At 36.2% G+C, this 23,454-nt stretch overlaps 1 protein-coding gene across 1 annotated transcript; it reads right to left on the reverse strand.

Annotated features, from left to right (window-relative positions):
- Nucleotides 1-1,463: 1,463 nt before the first annotated feature.
- Nucleotides 1,464-4,111, reverse strand: LOC113272150 (protein FAR1-RELATED SEQUENCE 9-like). The gene is made up of 4 exons (XM_026522042.1): nucleotides 2,363-4,111; nucleotides 2,012-2,236; nucleotides 1,808-1,891; nucleotides 1,464-1,595 (listed from the first exon to the last, which is right to left on the reverse strand). The coding sequence occupies exons 1-4, from the start codon at nucleotides 4,109-4,111 to the stop codon at nucleotides 1,464-1,466; spliced, it is 2,190 nt and encodes a 729-aa protein (XP_026377827.1).
- Nucleotides 4,112-23,454: the final 19,343 nt, after the last annotated feature.

A 23,454-nucleotide genomic window follows, 5' to 3' on the forward strand; every position in this document is an offset into this window, starting at 1 on the left:
GAATTTATATTTAAACTCTAGTTTGAAAATTTGAAAGTTGAATAATGCTAGAATTCTTGGAGCTATAACTGATGCCGCTGGTTTCATGGTAATGGCGCAAGCTCGTGTTGAGGTAAATATCTATCCAATGATATATCTTGTTAGTGAGAGTATCTCATTGGGAAATATGTGATAACCTACCTGATTGCTAAATTGAGGAGTTAAGAAGTTTTGGGGTGCTGGCTGGACTCCTTTCTTAGTTATAATATATATTTTCTTAATTTAACACTACACAACTACTAAAAATTGGCTTTTGAATCATCTCCATGTGACATATTGCAACTACTAAACTATCAAAATAAGATAAGATAGTTCATTACTATCTCACTTTTCCAGGTAGACCAGAACAAAGTGAAACCAAAATTAAAACAAGTGATAACAGAAATTTATGAATACAAATAAATTATTGTGGTGTTAAATCAGTGACTAAAGCACTTATTTCGTTACTTCATCTCTCTGATTCACCGAGAATTGTTAATGTTTCCTCTGGCATGGGACAACTGAAGGGACTTACTGTAACTCCATGTTTTTCATTTTGTTTGCATCTTGTGGACCCATATGATTAAGACCATATTGCTAATATTTTTGTTCTGTAGACATCCTTAGAATGGTTCACTGCCACTTGAATTCATAATCTTAACCAACCCTTCAGCCAAATTAGTGTCTCTAATGGATAAATGCTAACATTACTTATTAAAATTATTATTACTATATATTTTCATCTACAATTACTATTATAATATTATTATTATTAACATTGATGGTCGAAGTATTATCTGCAAATATTACTAAATTCCAACAAAATTATTACTCCCTCTGTCCGTTTTTATCTGTCCTAATTTCTACTTTGGTCTGTCCATTTTTATCTGTCCGCTCTGTTTATAGACATACTTTTCCCTTAAACTATCAAGTATACCCTTTATTTTTAATAATCATAAAATCATTTTTAATATAAACTTAATTCAAAATCATCATATATAAGGAAAAAGGGTCCGTATCTTCTGTGCCAAAGGCAATATGAGCCACCTGTGCCAAGCCAATGAAATCGCGCCACGTATTCCTCTTTATTTTTAATATCAAAACCGGATATAATTTCCTTAATCCACTCTTCTCGGTTTGGAAACAGTATCAAAACGGATTCCGTTAATGAATTTGGGAGAGAGAATATAAATAAATTATTTTTTATAGTTAAATTTATCAGATTAATTTATTTTCATTGCTATATAGACTACATTTGCTTCAAAAAAAAAAAAGAGTTCAGGCGTTTGTTAGTGTGGCCGTCTTTCAGTTTCACTTAGAAATCTGATCTACCTACCGCTAGGAAGTGATAATGCACAATATATCAAAATTTTTAAATTATAAATATAACAATTTGAAATCAAAATTTTTGTATTAAAAGCATAAATATAACAATTTAAAAATTTCTAAATTATCTTATTAATTGAAAGACAGAATATAATTGCATCAATATCCTGCTCCTTCACTAATTGGTAGCTGCGGGGATGTAGGTTATTCAACTGCTCGTTGCCTTGTCTTGTTTGTAGTTGCACTTGTTCCTGCAAATCATTATAAAAATGTACACATAATTAGATATACAAATATCAATTTGAACTAACTTGCTAATTAACTTATATAAAACAGCTTCTATGAAGCGCACAAGCTTCAATGACCCAAATCCTTGACGTAACAAGGTTCTCTTTCAGTAGCAAGGTCCAATGAACAAATGTTTGAGGGGAACAGGGAAGACAAACAAATTCATCAACTGTACCTGTAAGAAGTTAACCATGCCATTGGAATGTTGTTGATAATTGCTTGTAGTATTGTAGCCTCCACTACCTCCCGTATACCACTGCTATTATATTAATAATTAAAATTAGTTAAATGACCATGTATCATCGAAACATGAGATGTACAATTGAGTTCACAATCAGCATGCGTACAAAAATGAAAACAGTCGTGAAAAGTATATTACCGGCACATTGTTTGAAGGTAGATTTGTCTGTAACATAGGATTACTATAGATAGGTACAGACGTCAATGTAGGCATGGTTCCCATATAGAAATCATGCGAAGGCAGAGACATGGGTAGGTGCATCGGTAGCTCATGGCTACTACGTTGAGGTATCAATGTCGATGACGGCATCGGCAACATTTGACTGCTATATATTCCCATGGTTCCAGTAAATGAATTTGGTTCCTGAGACATGAATAAAAATGTTTAATAACTAACAAGAATGAACTAAATTATTTAGCCTTGATAATGGATGATTGATTAAGAAATGAACTTTGTATCCAATCAAAAATCAAGAAAATATAATTTTACCTGTTGGATTTGATGTGGAAGTGCAGATGGGTGTTCATGAGGATCTAAAACTGTCTGTCGAGGTTTTTTTGGTTGTGTAGCTCTTTCTAAAGCGGTTTTTGGCCTAACGGAAGTAGTACCAGTTGCCTTCTCTTTTGTTTTAATCCCCTTTACTGCTTGATAGCTATTATGAATAGCAGTGACAACTAGCTTTGGGTCATCGCTAGTTTCCGATGTGATGTCTTTGTTTATTGGGTCTTCCTGAATTGTAAGTCCCCTCAAACTTGCATCAACTTCCTTCAACGTGGTATCCAGTCCTAGTTTGGCAATTTCATATACCTCTTCAGACTCAGCTGCCCTTGTTGCTAGTTGAATATATGATCTACACAACTCTCTATATCTCCTTACGACATTTTCCCTTGACTCTCTTTTTTCATGAAGATTTGAACCGATTTTCGTGCTAACGCACTTAATATCTTTTGTCCATCTCTTCAAAATATACTGATCAGGAATGCTCTTAATATCCTTTACACAAAGGATTTTTAAAGCATGTGAGCACAAGTAACCAGCAAATTCAAATTTCCTGCAGCTGCATGAAACATTATTATTTTTCGAGTCATAAATGACTGTGCGGTGGTATTTTTTCCCATGTGGAATAACTTTATATTTACTTAATGTTTCACTTTCACCATCGTTAAAGCAGCTAAAGGAACAATCATGAGCTCTACATAGTTGTATCTGGAACAACTTGAATACTGCTGGTGTATAAACACTTGCTGCATGCTTCAAAATTTTTACTGGAAATGATAATGTAGGAGTACTTTGGCTCGCTCTAAAATCCATCCTTTTTTCTTCGTAACGACGATCATCCACTAGTCTTTCAAAATTCTCGAAAAAACGCAATAGATCATACTTGTAGCTGACATATCTTTTTACAAGACTATTTAAGCTTTCGCTGCGTTGAGTGGTGGTTATTTCAGCACAAAAGGTGTCTCGCCCATAAACTAGTGCCCATTTTTCCTTTAGATCATATAATCTTCTTAGCCAATCATTTCCATTGAGATTGTATTTTTCAAGCATCTTAAACCAAGCATTTGTAAATTCTTCTTCATCCTCGTAATCATAGACACAATTTGTGAAATCAGTTGCGAAGTTGGTAAATTTATGAAACACGTGGCTAAGATGCTTTGCAGCATTTTGATAAATATGCCAAATACACAACCGATGACATGATTCTGGCCACTGTGAAGCTAATGCTTTAGCCATTGCTGCGTCTTGGTCAGTGAAAATACTTTTTGGCTTTTTTCCAGACATAGCTTTGGAAAAAGTATCAAACAACCAGATAAAAGTTTCTGCAGATTCATATAATAATGCAGCACCAAAAATAATTGATTGTTTATGATGATTCACTCCGACGAACATGGCAAAGGGTCGTCCTTCTTTGTTTTTCCTGAAAGTAGTATCAAAACATACTACGTCGCCGAACAGATCATAATCTAACATCATCCTTGCATCAGCCCAGAAAATGTTAGTTATCAAATCATCTTCATCAACTTGTATAGCAGAATAGAAATTAGGATCATTTACTTGCATTTTTTGTAGATATTCTAATACACCACCTGTCTCTCCATATTTTATTTTTCTTGTTCGCTTAGTACGTAAATAATTTTTATGATCAATAGGTATAAACCCAAGATTCTCACGACCACCAGCTTGTCTACTCATAAACTCAAAAGCCTCTTTAGGAGCAATTCCTGAACTATCAGCCATATCAGCTTGAGCTGCATTTGCGATATTTAGCTTTCTGTGTGACCTAAAAAGATGAGACTTACTAGGAGTTGTAGTCACATGTGTATGATACGGAAAAAATTTACTAACACGATACTTACAATCGGGTGTGCGATTAATTTTCATTTCTGCTAGGCACCCAAACCTCGTTTCTGCTCGGTGATTTTGTACAGTATCATCGCGTTTATCTTCTTCGCGGGTACCTTGGGCTGAACAAACGTAAAGTCTGTCTCTCAATTTGCCATCTTGGAATAAATGTGTTCTACTTTTCCTAACACTAAAACCCATCATAAAAGCATGCATTATAAAATTTGAATGCATCATCTTCGGTTCCGAACTCCATTCCAACGACAGGAATTTCTTCTTTTCGTATTCTAAAATGCATTAAATCGACGTTTCTAGTATTCGTTGGCTCTTCAATACTTTCATCAACATTTCTAGTATTTTCTGGCTCTTCAATAAGTTCATCAGTTAAAGAAGTGTTTAAATCTATACCTTGATCAAAATCCAATCTTCGATTAGTTTGACTTCCTTCTATAAACTTATCCGCAGGGCATGCGTTCTACAACATCAAAATACAAAACATAAATTAGCATATGAAATCTAGAAACAACATACATATTTTGACTGGGTGAAATATACAATATGATTAGTATTCATATAAGTAGTACCTCCAGATCATCAGGCTCCATAAAACTCAACTGTTTGTGTTTTTTTTTTCTTAGCATCATGAACGAAGTATATAAAAGTAGATATATAGTGTATATATACGGTCAAATATTTTTTATATTTTCTATTTATATAAAAATAACAGAAAATAATTTATTTATATTCTCTCTCCCAAATTCATTAACGGAATCCGTTTTGATACTGTTTCCAAACCGAGAAGAGTGGATTAAGGAAATTATATCCGGTTTTGATATTAAAAATAAAGAGGAATACGTGGGGCGATTTCATTGGCTTGGCACAGGTGGCTCATATTGCCTTTGGCACAGAAGATACGGACAGCCTTACTCCATATCTTTGTATTAATTGTCATTCCTTTTTTAAACAAAAACATTTATGACAAAATTCCAAATTCATGGTCGAGTATATCTAAAGAGGAAATAATCTACAATTTCAATTTTTTTTCCCTCTCAAATAAAAATTCCAAAGGCTCCAAAGTTTTAGTGCAGGAAACCAAAATCAAATGGAGGAAAAAAAATTCTTAAATTCTGGATTTCATAATAAAAGCAGTATAAGTTTGCTTTCATTTCTTAAAATATTTCCTAAAACAATAATACTATCCAATTTAGAATTTTTAACACTAATAATTTTAGTTTTGGTAATAACCTAACATTAAATAGGCTAGTCAAAGGCTAGTCACGACATTTTATAGGATTTCCTTAATATCTTGACAAAGTCAAAGCGGACTGTTAATTTAGGACGGAGGGAGTAACATTTATGTGATTATAAATTTTTGACTCTACGTATAAGTCAAGGTGTTTAATAAATTTCGATGTGACTTTCAAGATTTATCAATAATACTAATTTCACTATTTTTGAGTATTGAATTGTTTACGTGTTCACACTTTTTAGACTAATCATTCTCTAATCTTGATTACCTAAAGTTATTGGCGTACCCTACAATTTTTACTTCCCTACATACACAAACAATCAAACAAAATCAATCAATCAAATAAATGTTTTAGTTATTGATAGCTTTTAGTGATTAAGATTTATTTCACAACCCAACCCAGCTATGTACTAATCTAGTTTAGTTCACTAACTAGCACTGGTTATTTATATTATTTCCCATGTAAGATCTAATAGTGAGCTCTTATACCAACACTGTAGCGCCCCCTAAGCTAGAAGCTGATTAGTCAAGAGATTAACTAAATAAAGAGGCACTAAGAATCTAAATCATTTACTTAAACATTAAATTAAGAAATCTACTACAAAACTTAACCCTAGCTCCGCTCAGAAATATATATACAAGAACTCCTTTCAAATGATACATATACAATAGTCATTTGGTTTGCAAATAAAATATACAACATAATAAACATAGCGAAAGTAATCTAACAAACAGACTCAACTCCTCGAAGATTTCGCTGCGCAACTCTGATTTTTCTCTGAAACTGAAAGTGGGAAAGGGTGAGCACATCATCCCTAGAAGGGGTGCCCAGCAGGAATAACATTTAACTTTAAAGAAATCATGAGCAAGATTTGGAAAACAATACATGTTTTCCCAAACATCAAAGTGACTAAGTCACTGGAAATACACAAACATGTATATGGACAAACTCATTCGTCAAACAATGTATAATAATGATGCCGGGTTGTTCCACACCTAATAATATATTGATGCCGAGTTGTTCCACACCTAATATGCATAAAAGCTAAAAGTAAATAGGTATAAATGTGAAGGAGCGTATCTTATATACCACAAGTGGAAATTCTTATTTCCCATAATAATTCATAATGACATACATTAAAAGTCCTTTCCAATTCATGGAAAGATTCAAAGAATCAACAGAACAATCATAACATAAACTAAACAATGCATGAAATGCACGAACAGACAATGCATGAGTTTGTTAAACATAAACTTTTGTAAAAGAGACAACAATGGTTTCAAAAGAGTTAACAGTATTTCCACCTATTTTGATGACAAGTCACGCCTACCTCGAGATCCACGATCCACTGGTTCATCCTTTGAATCGATTGTTGTTAATAACTAACTGTTAATCATACAAGCACTCTAAGAGTTTAGCCAAAAGGCTCACACAAGGCTCATAACATAATTTCATACAATTCTCTAATTTATAGGCTAAGTGAGCTACTTTAATGGTTCTAAGCCCATTTTCATTATCCATCTTTAGCACATCTAAGGTCTAGTAATTCAATTAGGTCGGTTCTATAGTCTCTTAGCTAACTCTAAGCCCAAGTCCACTAAAGTCAACTAACGGTCAGAGAGGTCAACTAACAATCAAAGTCCAAGGTCAGGTCAGGTCCATAGTCAAAGGGTTAACTCGGTCAACTGAGTCAAACTAGAATCGGTCAATAGTCTAACTCAGGTCAAGACAGGCAACTCAGTCAGATACACTGAGTCAGCTAAACTAACTAGGATGACTAATAGGTCTAAATCATTGATTCAATAATGGATTCCCATTCTACTAGATTATACATGAACTTCTATTTCATCTGTAACAATTTAACTATAGATTCAATTCATGAAAACTTCGTAATTTTACTTATAACAAGCTTACCTGCAATTGTAGTAGCCGCAAGTTTTCACAGCAATCACTAACTACACCCTATAATCTCATCTGCAACACAAAGTAACCTCAGTTACATATCCAAACAACCACAAACACACAACAACACATATATTCTTTAAAACTTCTTCCCAGTAATTCGCACCACCAGAACATACATTCAATAAACTCAACTCAGGCAAAACCTTCATTCATTCCTACATAACCTGCACCATCATTTCTACCCCCATTCCATTTCCAGAATCCAGTTCCAATTCTACAAACTGATGTATCTGCATCTGGAATTCAAAAGTACCACTCCTTGCAACATTACTGATACAACAAACCTCCACCATTTCTATTTCCAATTCTGTTATCACCAGAAAAACACCAACACCATCTGACCTCAGCTAAAATCAGCCATGTTATACTTTGTCACTCCACTTACAACTTCAACTATAACAACAACACTACAATCTACAACTACACCATAACACCTGCAACACTACTACCACCAACTCAGATTATTCCACCAACACATATCCTGCCACAACATCATCATCTATTTCCTTAAAACAGTACCACCTTCACCACAGCTACCTCCATAGACAATTGGTTAAAACACTCAACTACAATAACCTGACATACATCTAAAACTTCAACTCAAACCAACTCTCTGTATTTCAACACAATCTAACTACAACTGCACTCCCTTTCATACCCATATATCATTTAGAATCCTTAATCCATTAATAAACTTATAAACCGAATAATGAATTTGAACTAATTTTACTGATAAGAATAATTACCTCAATTTAGTAATACTCAAGCAATTACCTCAATTTAGTAATAAACCGCAATCGCACGGTGTCTAACTAGTAGACAGAGGTAAGTACGGATCGTTCCCACAAGGAGCGGTGGAAATATCAATAATCAGTATTCTTAATTAACTAACCAACAATAATGTTTTTGGGTTTTTGAAAGAATAATAACAGAAAAATAAACTAAAGTTACAAAATGAATTCAAAGGAAGGGTCGGTAACCAGGAATATGAAGATGTTAGGGTTCCAGGAATTCGTTGCAGGCAAATTACTCGTGTTCAACCACAAAGGGTCTCAAGTAAACTCATGTAGAGCGGCAACCTAACTACTCATACACGGAAGATATTGCATTTACGAATCATTGACAAGAATCATCAAAAATGAAGTATTTGTTCTCACCTAAAAGTAGAATTTCTAAGCACTAATCATACATGGCATGAAGAGTCGAGGAATATTCATAATTCAATTATTACTTAGGTTCAATGAGTTTTTCTACTAATCCAACAATGAACTATACATGGCATAGCACATGAAAAATCTAGCTAGAAACTAAACATTGATAGAGAGACAAAATTATTAAATTTTAAGTTCGATTGATAAGAACCATTATTCATGAAAATAAATAAATACTACAAGTTCATCCTTTCACCCTAACATGGAATTAGCTAATCATGACTTTCTTAAATACCATAAAAAATATGGGTGTATAATCCTAGCTAATCAAAAATGGAGAAAATAAGCTTCAAACCCTAAGCTCCTCGACGGCTCTCCTTCTGCTTGTAGCCGCGGCTCCTCAAACTGGAACTCCAAAAACCGGCCTCCTCCTTGAGTTTCTGTTCGTGTATAATATATACTCCTCGAATAAGACCTAGCAGCTGCTTAGGCCCAGTCCATCAAACAGCCACATGCTGATTTCCATATCCAGGCCCTTCAAAATCTGAGTACTCCCTGGATCCGACTGCAACACCAACACCAGTTTCCACTTTCTGACCGTAACCTCCACGTTCAGCTCCTTCTCTACTACAGACAACACCCATTGCCTGCGGTGATTGCAACCTTCTCAGTCAGCTACTATTGCCAGGACATATGCACCTTCTTCCATCCGCAACAATCATCTCCAATCCACCAACAAAAGCTCTTACTCGAGCTTAACAACTCCATTAGTCGACCACATCATCACTTCCATCACTTCCATCGACTGTCAGCAGACTAACTCGAACAACAACCATCTATATCTATAGTTTCCGTGAATAGTATCTCCATGCCTGCAGTTGGATACCGTAGATACAATCCATCATCACCGGCAAAACTAACTCGTCAAGCTCAGGCCACTCCTCCGAATCCAAACCCTGACCCTCCAAGCATAGTACCATCCTCAATTCGATCAAACATCACATTTCAAGTATTGCTTTTCCAGCCGATTAATGCTCATCTTCTTCCATGGTTATCACTGTTGTTCCACCACCAGTAACAATTGAATGCGACCTTAATCTCTTTCGATCGACAAACCAGCACCAGTTTCCCAGCAGCACACAAAATGGATGCAGCCAACACCAGCATCTCAACTATGGAACCAGCTTCTCAAACTTGTCAATCGAGTCTTCTTTTGGTAGCACCGAGAACAAATCTCAAGGAGTATCGACTGTCCATTTCTCCTCACTGTATTTCAGTTCATAGATCCGATCAACCTGAACCTCTAAGCATCTCCACCAGTTACAGTTCAATCCATACCCGCAGCTCAATGACTTTCCATTCTGTTCTTTCATGCACCAGTAACACAGTTCAATGTACGATCCAACTCCAACAACAGAGCTCTAACTTGGTTGCTGCCATTTATCATACAATTCAGGCCAGTATGACCCCATACCAATCACTTCAAGCCACTAATTCCTCCATATTCTTGTCATCTCAGTCACGTCCACCTGTCCATGCAGCGGCCGTCATAACCTCAACTTCTCTGGCGTTAACCACCAGTGGCAACAGTTCACAATTTCGACCACAATAACGTTAAAACTCCATCACCACTAACTTGAGCTCAAAACCAAATGATCCTCTTGTCTTCTTTCTTTGTTTGCTTCACTCTAATACGATAAAAACTCATAATCCTCTCCCTCTATTGAATCGATCTTGCCTTCATTCCCATACTGTTGATTAGTCTCTACCTAGTAGAGTTTCACGTGTCTGCTCGAATGAACAAACACAATTCAGTTTGTGTGCTGTCCCTGACATTGAGTAACTTGCCACGTCTCATCATTAGCAAGGCCCGAGTGGAGTTGACGTGCTTTTGTCGCAAATGCTATTTAATTTCCAACTTAGCCGTTTATTTTCGGGATGATCAGAATTTGTATAAAATGTAGCATTTACGTGCTTATCACTCAACTTCAATCAACAACAAGTACCCAATTTAAACTTCTATAGTTACCATCATCGATTAACTGAAACAACCCCCATCATCTTCTTAACCATAGAACCGAACCCTAATTTGATAACAACTTCAAAACATCGATTTTAGGCTAATTTTATACCTTATATCCTAATCCGTGTCAAACCCATCACTAATCATTCCTCAGAAGTCCCAATTCATCTTCTAATTCTTCTTAATCTCAATTTTAGGGAAGAACATAAACCCTAATTTCTCAGTTCATCTCCAAGACAGACTCAAAATTTCAATTAAACCTTAACCCTTGTTTCTTCATCCAACCATAGATCTAATTTCATCTCTTAAATCTTCAAAACCTAACTCAATTCTATAACCCTAATTTAGATACTCGCAGATTCGAACCCTAATTGTTCTTCATCATGATTCACATCTCCAACATCCCCCGCATCGTCTCACAACATCATTACCTGATTTTCATCAATTAATTCTCACTCACCACTCTCAACTCTCTCGTAGGCGAAGAACATGAAGGAGAGAAGAAGAAAGAAACGAGAAGAAGAAAGAAGAAAGAAGAAGAAGAAAGAAAAGAAAATGAAAGAGAAATATAATTTCTCGACCTTATCAATTTGCTTTTGAGTTATCCACAGAGGGTTCCCTGAGAAGAAAGTCGGTTGCCTTGATAACCCTTCAATGCGAAATGATCATTTTACCCTTCACTTAAAATAACAGATATCTTCTTTGTCCGATGTCCGAATGACACGTTCGAGTAGTCCATTTTGCGTAACTTTTCGAGCTCTAGCTAACGATACTAGTTTCGTATCTAGATCATTGTTAGATTAATTTATATTAATTAATGTTCGTGTTAAACTAATCGAGTTATTAGCGGCTAAAACCTCTCTTGACTAGTCTAATAGCGTTGACGAGCTTGAGGGTCTTTACAAAAAGGTTGTTTATTTCGATAGATATAAGCCTTTGGAGATCTACAAGTTGTTAGTGATTTTATCATACACCTTGTAATCAAGATTGATTATTTCGGTAGTCATTGTCTTGTTAGATCTCGTAACCTAGGAGCTTCGGATCTGGTAACAGATATATCTTACAAATGGATGATCCGCAACTATACTTTTATCATATATATTTCGGTATTGTGATTAGAAAGTGAGTTTGTTACCAAATGGTTTCGATCCTTTACAGTTTGTAATACATCAAGAAGATCTACTAGATCTTGTCCTAAAGAGAACAACTGTTCTGGTAGGATATCTAGTATTATAACGTCTATTGAGAACTTAGGTTCTTCGATATGTTATAAAAATTGGAATACTGCTGAAGCTAAGTAACTAGGATTTTAGATTGCTTGGTCTCGTGATAGACGCATTTATGTGTCTATTTTGTTCTCAATATTCTGTATTGTTAGACTCGATTAAGTACTTATTATGTTATTTTGTGTTTTTGTAGATGTTTTTAGAGAAATAATCCCTTGCGGCGAAATGGGCTCAAAAACTGGTGTTTTACACCCCGGAGAAAATTACTAAAGGCACCCCATAAATGCACCGGAAACCCCCCCAAAAATGTGCTTGAGGAACCCAAAAAATTACTATTTCCACCCCAATTGATATTCGCACCCCAGCTCTGATTAAGGGGCACCCTTCTTCTCAAATTCAAAAATAAATTTTGGCGGGAAATTTTCTTTATACACTGATAGATTTTCCAATCGATTTTTGAAGGTGTTATAAGGAGATTAAATCGCTGAAACTTAATGGGTATATGTGATATGGATATAAGAAGATATTGTGGTGGTTGGGATCGATCAAATTTTGCCAGATAATCGATTCTTGATTAAAGCAGGAAAGAAGAGATATCAGTTAAACTTGGAATGAAAATTACGTAAAGATGCTGCATGGGTTGTGGAAGTTAAGTGCAGATATTCTCCTAGGTTGCATATCAACAGATTTTGGAAATTATCAAGACAATTAACGCATGCAGAGAAAGAAAATAAGAAATTATTCCCTAGAATAATTTTCCTTTACTGTGAAAATTTTGAGGAATTAATGGCGAGATTTGATGCGCCTGGAATGTATAAATAGGAGATACATGAGTCCTAGAAGGTTTGTCGAGAGTTTGGGGTCGAGAGGAGGTCCAGAGAAGCAGAAATCAAGAGTTGATGAAACTCTGTTGCTGCTGCTGCTGATGATGAAGAACACCAAGAACACGAAGAACGGACCCGCAAGGACATTCGTTTATGAACAGTGTCTAAGACGCACAACCGTGGGTCGCAGCGCAGTCTAAACAGCAGCAGCACTAGTCTTTTAGCGTTCATTCTGTGACGCTTTTTGTGGGTCGCAGATTACAGTTTTACGCCATTTTCTCTTCTTCTCATCATTTGTAAACCATTTTTGAGTCATAATAAATTATTTTGAGAGCATTTTTACTATGATGAGTTAAACCCCAACACTGGGACGACGGAGGAGGCCGAGCTTCACACATGGGTAATTTTATTAATTCTTTTTAAGACTTTTGCATTAAAAATTAATTGAAATATGATTTGATTAAATTGGGTGTTATTTGATTAGATGGGTCATGCTTAGCTTAGGTGATTTGATGTTCCATGCTTAACATTTACAATCAATGTTTTGAGAATCTACTTTGGCAAAATAAGAGTCCCTATATGTTTTGAACGATTATTGTTGAGAATAAATCATTGAGCCCTATGTTATGCAGATTGGCCGAATTATTAGTCCCAGTACCTCTCTACCAATTTGTCAATATTTTTGTATATAATTTTTATAAATCTAAAAATCCTCCACCTTCACAAGTCCGAGAGTTTGAACCTCATTATTACAACCACGAAAAAATCTTTAAAAAGGACAAATTGGTAAACGACTGTCCTTTAAAGGAAGGTGGAGGATTTTTAGATTTATAAAAATTATATACAAAAATATTGACAAATTGGTAGAGAGGTACTGGGACTAATGATTCGTCCAATCTTCATAACATAGGGCTCAATGATTTATTCTCAACAATAATCGTTCAAAACATATATGGACTCTTATTTTGCCAAAGTAGATTCTCAAAACATTGATAGTAAATGTTAAGCATGGAACATCAAATCACCTAAGCTAAGCATGACCCATCTAATCAAATAACACCCAATTTAATCAAATCATATTTTAATTAATTTTTAATTCAAAAGTCTTAAAAAGAATTAATAAAATTACCCATGTATGAAGCTCGGCCTCCTCCGTCGTCCCAGTGTTGGGGTTTAACTCATCATAGTAAAAATGCTCTCAAAATAATTTATTATGGCTCAAAAATGGTTTACAAATGATGAGAAGAAGAGAAAATGGTGTAAAACTGTAATCTGCGACGCACAAAAAGCGTCACAGAATGAACGATAAAAGACAAGTGCTGCTTCTGTTAAGACTGCGGTGCGACCCACGGCTGTGCGTCTTAGACACTGTTCATAAACGAATGTCCTTGCAGGTCCGTTCTTCGTGTTCTTGGTGTTCTTCATCATCAGCAGCAGCAGCAACAGAGTTTCATCAACTCTTGATTTCTGCTTCTCTGGACCTCCTCTCGACCCCAAACTCTCGACAACCTCTCTGTAGCACATTATGAACTTATTTATACGTAATTGAACCATTGAATCTCCTCCATTAACTCCAAATAATCTTCATTTACTCGGCCATTGAAGAAAAATATTTCGGAATATTTTCTTCCCTGAATTATCTCTATACGCGTCTGGAGCTGTAAATGGTGAGTATATTTTCTTTGTTTATCTCAAACACACTTCAGAATATAGCCAAGCCCCATCCAAACACGAGAAGCACACTTCCAACTCATCAAAACCCCGTGAAATATTTTCCATGCACGCGTCTGCTCTGATTTCATCTGATGGATTTTCCATCCAAATTTGATCGCATCCAACACCCATATCCTTCTTGTCTAGCCCAGCAGAAGATACCCAATGAGTTTCAGCCATTGAATCGGCCTGAAACTCCTTCAAAAATCGATTGGCAAATATGCCAGTAAATAACCAAATTTTCCCGCCAATTTTGGAATTTGAATTTGGGAAGAAAACTGGCCTCCCCCTAATCCAGTTCTGGTGTCCCTTTAGCAATTGGGGCTGAAATAGTAATTTTTGGGTGGAAATAGTATTTTTTCTTGGTTCCTCCGGGACATTTCTGTGACGTTTCCAGTGCATTTGTGGGGTTCCTTTAATACTTTATCTTGGGGGTGTAAAACACCACTTTTTGAGCCCATTTCGCTGCAAGGGCTTATTTCTCTAAAATTTCCTACAAGAACACAAAATAACACAATAAGTACTTAATCGAGTCTAACAATACATAATATTGAGAACAAAATAGACACATAAATGCGTCTATCAAATACCCCCAAACTTATTATTTGCTAGTCCCCGGCAACTGCGCCATTTTGTTATAGTGTTGAAAGTGGTAGTAAAAGTTCGTTGCTCGGACTTGAATAGATTTTTAAAACATAAATATATACAAAATTGTCACAGGATCAAGAGTTACTAGGATTCAGGATTCCACCATAATTATTCATATAATTATTATATTTTTTTCCAAACAGTTATAGTTTAAATAAAAAGACTCTCATTCTTGCCAAGGTAGATTTTTAGAAGATTAACTGTAAATCGAAAGAATGGCATATCAAAAGTACTAAGACCAAGCATAAACCATCAAAAGAAATGACAATCAATTAAGAAAAATCATAAAACATTTAATAAAAGTTCAAGAAGTCATAAAAGAATTAAATATAATTTTTATATGTATAAAGTACGGCTTCCTCCATCATCCCAGTGTTGGGGTTTAGCCTCTCATATTAATCATGTTCTCAAAATACAATTTTATAGCCCAACAAGTTGATAAATTGATGAGAAAATGATAAACAGAGATTTCACAACAGTTATAAGCGTTACAATTGCGCTGTTAACTGTTGCGCTGCATAAACTTAAGTGTAGGAAAGAACGATACATACACAGTGCTGTAAACAACGACACAATAGAACTGCTGCGAGAACTGTTGAAGAACGACGCTTCTGTAGCGTCAATTCTTCATCTTCTTCCTCTCGCCAGCAGCAGCAGAAACTTGCACTGTGTGATTTTCTTTCGCTTCTCTTTGCTTCCTAGCCTTCCCCAAACTCTCGACCACCCTTCCCAATGACCGATACTTGTATTTATAGTGTTTTGGAGCAAGAAATCCGACCATTGATTGCGTATATTTTCTCTTTAATTCGATTATTCTTTGCTGCCCAAAAATGAGAATATTTACCATTTATAGAATTTCCACACGTTAACTCGCTCCCAAAACGCTCCAAATTAGTTTCTTCATTCCTCAGAAGCTTTCCCGCACCTCCACATCACTCCATGCACAGCACAAACACACTTGAGCTCGTGTTCAGTGTGTGTTGCTCTGTTTTGAGTTTGGTGAATCGAACCGAGAATTCCAGCCTAAATTGATCGATTCTGAAACCCATACTGTGTTCCTTAAGCTATAACACATCTTCCTACCAAGTTTGAGCCATTGAATCGCACCACAACACCTTCATTTTGTCGATTGAAATTCTGCCAGTTGATGAACCAATTTTCCCGCCAATTTTATTTTTTCAAATCGTGAAGAAGGTGTCCCCTTAGCAAACAGTGGTGTCCCCTTAGTAATTAGGTTACCACTTATCCCAAAGCGAGAGTCCGAATAACACTTGTCCTCCGGGTGCCAAAATCAACTTTTTGAGCCGAATTTTCCAAAAATGTTTATTTCCTAAAAATACATAAAAACACAATATTAGTACAAAAATAGAGTTCCAACAATACGGACATTGAGGACAAATTAGACACAAAAATGTGTCTATCAAATACCCCCAAACTTATTATTTGCTAGTCCTCGAGCAAAACTAAAAAATAAAACCGAGTTAATCTCGGGTGGGTTTAACAGAGGTGTACCCACAAAAACCATGACTTCTAATTGGTCACAAGTATCCAAAGAGCTATGAGGACATACATATTCTCAACCTATCTCCAAGTAACTAGAATGCCAGAGAAATTAAAGGTGTCAGCTCTAAAGCTGACTGAAGAAAAGGAGAGACACATCCGCACGACTGCTAGATAAAGAGATATCCGCTACACATCTAGATAAACATTGTAAGATGCGTCCGCTGCTTTACAGATGGATAAGATTAGGAGAGAGATAAATATGAGAGGGACATCTGCTACACAGCTGGACTAATTACGTGTGATGAGTTAAACCAGTGCTAGAAAGATCTTGTGCCAGATTGAAAGAAGACTAACAAAGAAACCAAAATGCATCTTTCTTCGACTCTCTCATAGTGATCAGTAGAAATAACGTCTTCTTCGGTCTTCAACTGTTGATGATAAACTCTCGAACCTCATAGAACCTTGACAATTAACTCTTCTCTTCGATTTCTGGCTTGACTTATAAACTTCTTCTTCCCTATGGCCTTATTGAACAAAAAGAACGTAATGATGTTTTTTTTTTTTTTTTTTTTTCATTTCATTTTTCATTTTTTTTTACAAGACAAAAATTTACATGGCCATGAGAGAAGGACTTTAGAACTTGGATCTTCACAACTTGTGATGTCTTGATATCATGAACTTCAACAACTTATATCATTTTCTCTTGTACTTCTTGTAACTAAGTCTTCAACTTTGATTTTTGAATTATTCTTTTCTATTGTTGCTTCTAAACCTTAAACGTCTTCAACTTTTTCATAAATTTTGATGTCACTCCGCTTGTTGATGATGATAAGTTTCTACTGAGAGAGAGTCGTAATCCAGTAACTAAGACTACATTGTGAGGTTGCTCTGTCTTTCTGGCATTTCCTTCTGACCTACTTGCCTTTCCATCATGGATGGTTAGGTCCATCACGGTTACCCTCTAAAAGGAACAAGTTCTCTCCTGAATTTCAAGGATCTCAATGTTTTCTCTAATGTCTCAATAGGTTGTTATCTCTAGCATTCCAATTTCTATCTTTTCGGTGAGAAACAGTATGTAAACTTAGCTAACCGGGTACTATGTGACGCTAGAAGTTTCAAAGATGCGACTAAAATGTTTCTCCCATACCCCCAAACTTAAATCTAACATTGTCCTCAATGTTCTAAAGATGAAACTAAAAGCATGAACAAGGAGAAACTGTTACCATTTGAAGCAAAAAGAGTTAAGGAAGGATATTACCGTGTTGCATGAGATTGGGTTACCTCCCAAGAAGTGCTAAGTTTAAAGTCTTCAGCCAGACGTAGGAAAGGTTTAGTCAACTCGAACCGTATAACAGTAGCCGGAATAACTGTGGGTCTTTAAAACCAAAAAGAGCTGACAAAAGGAAACTGCAGTGAACCAACGAAATGAACAGATGAGAAACTATTGCTAAGTGGTTCAGGTTCAGGTTCTATGAAAGGGTCTAAATAGAATATTTTCATTGGCTGCGTTTCTTCATAGGTTGGATCCAAATTATTAGGTCCTAGAGTCTGGAAAAACTCAAATATGATCTTAGAAGCACAAAGTAATAACCTAAATAATTGCGGATCCTCTAAGTCAATCAGATATGACTTACATAATTGACCACAGTGAGAATAGTGGTCATTCTTAAGCAAATGTGTCGATTCTAATTTCCTAAGGCATTTAGGTTTAGTCTCACAACTTAATATTCGACACATTTGGAATATAAACGTTCCCACAGTTGGAAGAAAACTATTTGGTGGGAAAACAAAGTCAATCTGGGGATCATAGCCTGGGCAAACCACATCAACCAGAGGATGGGTTTCTAACGACTGAACTTCTTCCTGGACATCATTAGGTTCGGGAAAACGAGTATGAAGGTAATCTTGTAAAATTGTCGAGGCAGAGATATCAAGTCCTAAGTGAAGGGACTTTCTGAGAGTTAAAGGTAAGGCACTATGAAGGTGATAATCACCCCCAAACTTAGAGTTTTTAGTGTCTCTAGATAGACTAGTTACAATCTCCCTAATTTCTGGATCATTAGATTCTTGAAAATGGTCAATTGATTCTTCTAATTTATTATCAGGTAGTGCATCTTTACTCATCTCTACGGGTATATCTTCTTCATCTAATACTATTGTTTCTAAGTCGCTAGACTCTAAAACAGCACTTTCGGAATAAACCCGTTCCTCTAAACCACTATCGGCTTCGTAATCAAAAGGAAAAACTACATCGTCTAAAACGGTGGTATCCCTAATCAAATCCTCGTCCTTTTGAATAGGTGAATAATCATAAAAATTATTTGGATTTGAACTAGAAATAATATAATCATTATAAAGATCAATTGGATTAATAGATTCCTGATCACTATGCCTACATATTTCAGATTCTTCATTACTACTATCCTCATCATCATAATAGTACAAAGATGATTGAACCTTATCTAAATAAGTAGTGTCTTTTATTCTAGCCTCGTCCTCTAAATTAGGCAAATATTCACTATTGATATCAAGGGTAGAATTAGAAACCCTATTTTGGAAATTTAGATTATTTCGAGAAGCATTAGCCAACTGTTCATTTTCTGCCTCTAGACGTGCCTGAATTTCACTGAGCATAACACTTATACGTTCACCACTCTCGTTTATCATCTCAGAATATCGTGTACACTCTTCTTTTGAACTATTCATTGCAACTAAACGTTTATACGTCCTTTCAATCCGTTGTTGGGTCTCTTCTAGAGATGGAACAGGTTCAGAAATATCATAATCAGGACTAGTTTCCAAAAACGAGTAACCAGTACTACAGTGTTCCTGATTTTCTTGCTCGTAAGACCAATTCGCGCGTGGATAGTAATTGGGCTCACCATGGCATGAACCATAACCTTGAAAAGGTTGGCGTTCCCAACTACTATTCCCACCATGGTCATAAAACTGATGATGTCCATATTCAAATTCAGATCGACACTCATTGTATTGGCTTCTATCATACCAGTTCGACATTCTTAATTGCAAGGGAATTCTACACAACCAGAAACAAGGCCGACTCGACTCCACCAAAACAAACCTAAAGATTTATAGCAAACAAAAAGCATGATGGCTCCACTTAGATTGTTTCTAGACCAGCTTCTATCTTTCGAAAGGGAATTCGTTGCAATTTGAGCAAACCCCTCTGGAATCAATCCAAGTCAAAGTAAGTTGAATTGGGGCGAGGGAAGCTCAGTGGAGCTTTGATACCCAAGGCTTCACCGCTATCACAAGGCGGCGCAGTCACGCATTCAACTCACAAAAACCATCATGAACTTTGGAGTGTGCTTAAAGAGCAACCAATATTTTTCGAATGAGTTTCCCATTAAGCTCGTTACCCTATCGGTCTCGTTCTATTCCAAATTTTAAGCTTGGGTTCGCGTTAGGTTTCGTTTTCCTAAGGCGGGCAAGAAGGGAGCGGTGAAGAAATCCAAACCCTTATGTTGTATTGGCCAGGCCTTGCCCTTTACTAGGAATTTAAAAACAGTCCAAATTCGTCCTCAATCAATGAATCACCTTAAGGAATACAGTAACTCGCTTACAGGAGATTCGCGAGTATTTCGATGGACTTACCTCCCGTACCAGACGGGGGATGAACCGTTGAAGTCGACTCGGGCCACGACTCCTATGTCATGTACGAACCCGAGGGGCCGAGACGATATAGTAATCGTCTTCCTTCCCTGCACACAGTTTATATAATTTTTTTTTTAATAATACCCTTCCGTAGGGTTAAAAAAAATGTCCAATTGTTTAAAGTCCAAAGTCCAAAATAAATAAAAAAAATTAAAATTACAGTTTTCCTCACACACTCTAAAAAAATTAAAAATTAAAAAATAAATCCTAAAATTGTCCTTTTTTCTTCTCTTTTCGCTTTTCGCTTTAAGCTTTTTCCTCTCCAAGTCCTTAGTGCTCCACTTCGAACCTGTAAATCAAAGAAAAAAAGACAAAGTAAATAATAAAAAAAATAAACCTAAAAAAAATAAAAATAAATCTATATACAAGTCCGCGTCGGCGGCGCCATTTTGTTAGCTGAGTAGTTTGAACCTTCCTGAGGGACTCTTCAAAATGATTATAGATTTAATGGGGGTTGTAGTAATGAGGTTCAAACTCTCGGACTTGTGAAGGTGAAGGATTTTTAGATTTATAAAAATTATATACAAAAATATTGACAAATTGGTAGAGAGGTACTGGGACTAGGATTCCGCCAAATTCATTTCTTAAGGTTCAAATAATAATTCTTTTATCAATAATAGCTCGAAAAATATATTAAATATATCAACTCTAATTTATTGCCAAGATAGATTCTCAAAATATTAGGTGTAAATGTTAAGCATGGGACATCAAATCATCTAAGCTAAGCATGACCCATCAAATCAAATCACAACTAATTAATTTAAATCATAATCTCAATTAAAATTAATGCAAAATTCATAATTATCAAAGTGTGAAATAAGGCTTCCTCCATCGCCCCAGTGTTGGGGTTTAACTCGTCATATTAATCATGTTCTCAAAATACATAATTGTTGCTCAAAAGTTAATTAAGATGATAAAAATGAGTAAAATAGTGAATGTACGACCCACACAAGGCGTCACAAAAGGAACGATATGAGAAAAGTGCTGCTGATGTTGAGACTGCAATGCGACCCCCCAGTGTGCGTCTCACACACTGTTTATTAAAGACTGCTTACGCCAGTCTGTTCTTCGTGTTCTTGGTGTTCTTCATCATCAGCAACAGCAGAAACAGAGTTTGATCAACTCGTGATTTCTTGCTCCTGAGCTATCCTCTCGACCTCCAATTCTCGACTCCTAAACTTTCCCCAAGACTCTCCCAATTTGCTAGCTTCAATTGTACGTGTATTTATAGTGAATTGAGGCCAAAAATCCGACCATTGATTGCGTATATACTCTCTTTAATTCGATTATTCCTTGCTGCCAAAAATAACGATAATTTCCATTTTTAAGCCCATGCACGCGTTAGATTTGATCCTGCACGCTCTAGTTAGCCTTATCCACGTCTCAACACTCTTCCAACGCTATTAGAACTCCTCCACGCACACAAGAACTTCAATTTTGCTCGTGTTACAGTACACGTGCTCTGTTTTGGGTGTGTGAATCATCACGCGTTTCCAACCAATTTCGATCGAACCCACTTCCCAAAATGTGTTCCTTAACCTATATCACATCTCTCTATCAAATTTCAGCCATTGAATCGACCCGTAACCCCTTCATTTTTGTGATCAAACTTCTGCCGGTTGAGAATTTAATTTCCCGCCCAAAAACGAATTTGAATGTTGAAGATGATATGCCCCCTATCCTGAACTGGGGTGCGAATAGCAGATGCCTTGGGGGTGACCTGGGTGTGTCCCTTAGTAATTAGGTTACCCCTTATCCAAAAGCGAGAGTCCGAATAACACTTGTCCTCCGGGTGCCAAAATCAACTTTTCGAGCCGAATTTTCCAAAAATGTTTGTTTCCTAAAAATACATAAAACACACAATATTAGTACAAAAATAGAGTTCCAACAATACGGACATTGAGGACAAATTAGACACAAAAATGCGTCTATCAAATACCCCCAAACCTATTATTTGCTAGTCCTCGAGCAAATCTAATCTAAAAAATAAAATGACTACACTTAGCACGTGCAGCAAGCCGTTAAACCACTAGGTGGACCTAGTGGCGGAGTGTTGTCTCCGGAGGGTTTACCAGAGGTGTTCCCACAAAACCTTTATACTCCAGACCCTAGCTATCTACAACGAACCTTGGAAGGCACTAAAGAATCTCCTTGGTTGGCATACTTATTGACAACAAGAGGAAGTACCCTGATGCGAAACTCCAATTGATGTACACGAGTTTGAACTCAAGCATACTAAAATTCATATATAAGTGACAGAGCTCTACTAAGATAGTTTCACGATGGACATCATACTCGGAGTCAGACTAATCACATGAAAAGATTAAGAAGATGAAAAAAGAAAAATGTAGATGGTTGAAAAGTGAACGGTGTTTCCCATATCTGTCTGAAGGCCTCTGCCAAGGTGAACCTAACCTAAATGACTGAGATACCAGTCTGACTAATATTAACACACTGGCATATACAAGGGAACCAACGGTCAATAACTTAAATCTAGATCAACAAACTGGCAAATAAAAGGGAACCAGCAGTTGACTACACAGAACAATAACCATTTTTTTTAACTTAACGACATGAATAGATCTTTTTGATCCAAGCGCATGCTTCTTGTCAGCAGATTACACGTTAGTTCCCACGGGTCCTGCATTCCACGCTTGTTTAGGCGACGGAAACAGGGAGAACACACGCATATTGCTATCCAAGTGTTAATACTTATTCCGATTGGTCTAACTGGTCCGGTCTCAACTTTTTTTTTTTTTTAATAGTAACTCAATCACTCTAATTCACCCTAGCGGTGGTAACAACTTGAATCGTGTGCCCCACCTAATCACTTAGAGAAACATAGTTTAAAATGAAAATAAAATAAAAATAGAAGTGAAAAGGACTCAACGAAATATGGTGAAACTATCATGTTATTTCTAACACCTGAGCTCTGTGCTTTTATGAATAGACTCTTTAGATGTTTCCATCTATTCAGATTGGTTCCTCAACTCCTACAACCAAAATGCTTCCATCCACTTAGATTGGTTAGTGCCATCCTAAATACGCATAAATTTCTAGGCTCTGGAGTTTATTTATTGCCACTAAAAAGTTTCTCCCATACCCCCAAACTTAAATCTAACATTGTCCTCAATGTTCTAAAGATGAAACTAAAAGCATGAATAAGGAGAAACTGTTACCATTTGGAGCGAAAGAGTTAAGGAAAGATATTACCGTGTTGCATGAGCATGGGATACCTCCCAAGAAGTGCTAAGTTTAAA

The sequence above is a fragment of the Papaver somniferum genome, chromosome 4, assembly GCF_003573695.1.
Source record: "Papaver somniferum cultivar HN1 chromosome 4, ASM357369v1, whole genome shotgun sequence".
Taxonomy (NCBI): Eukaryota; Viridiplantae; Streptophyta; class Magnoliopsida; order Ranunculales; family Papaveraceae; genus Papaver; species Papaver somniferum.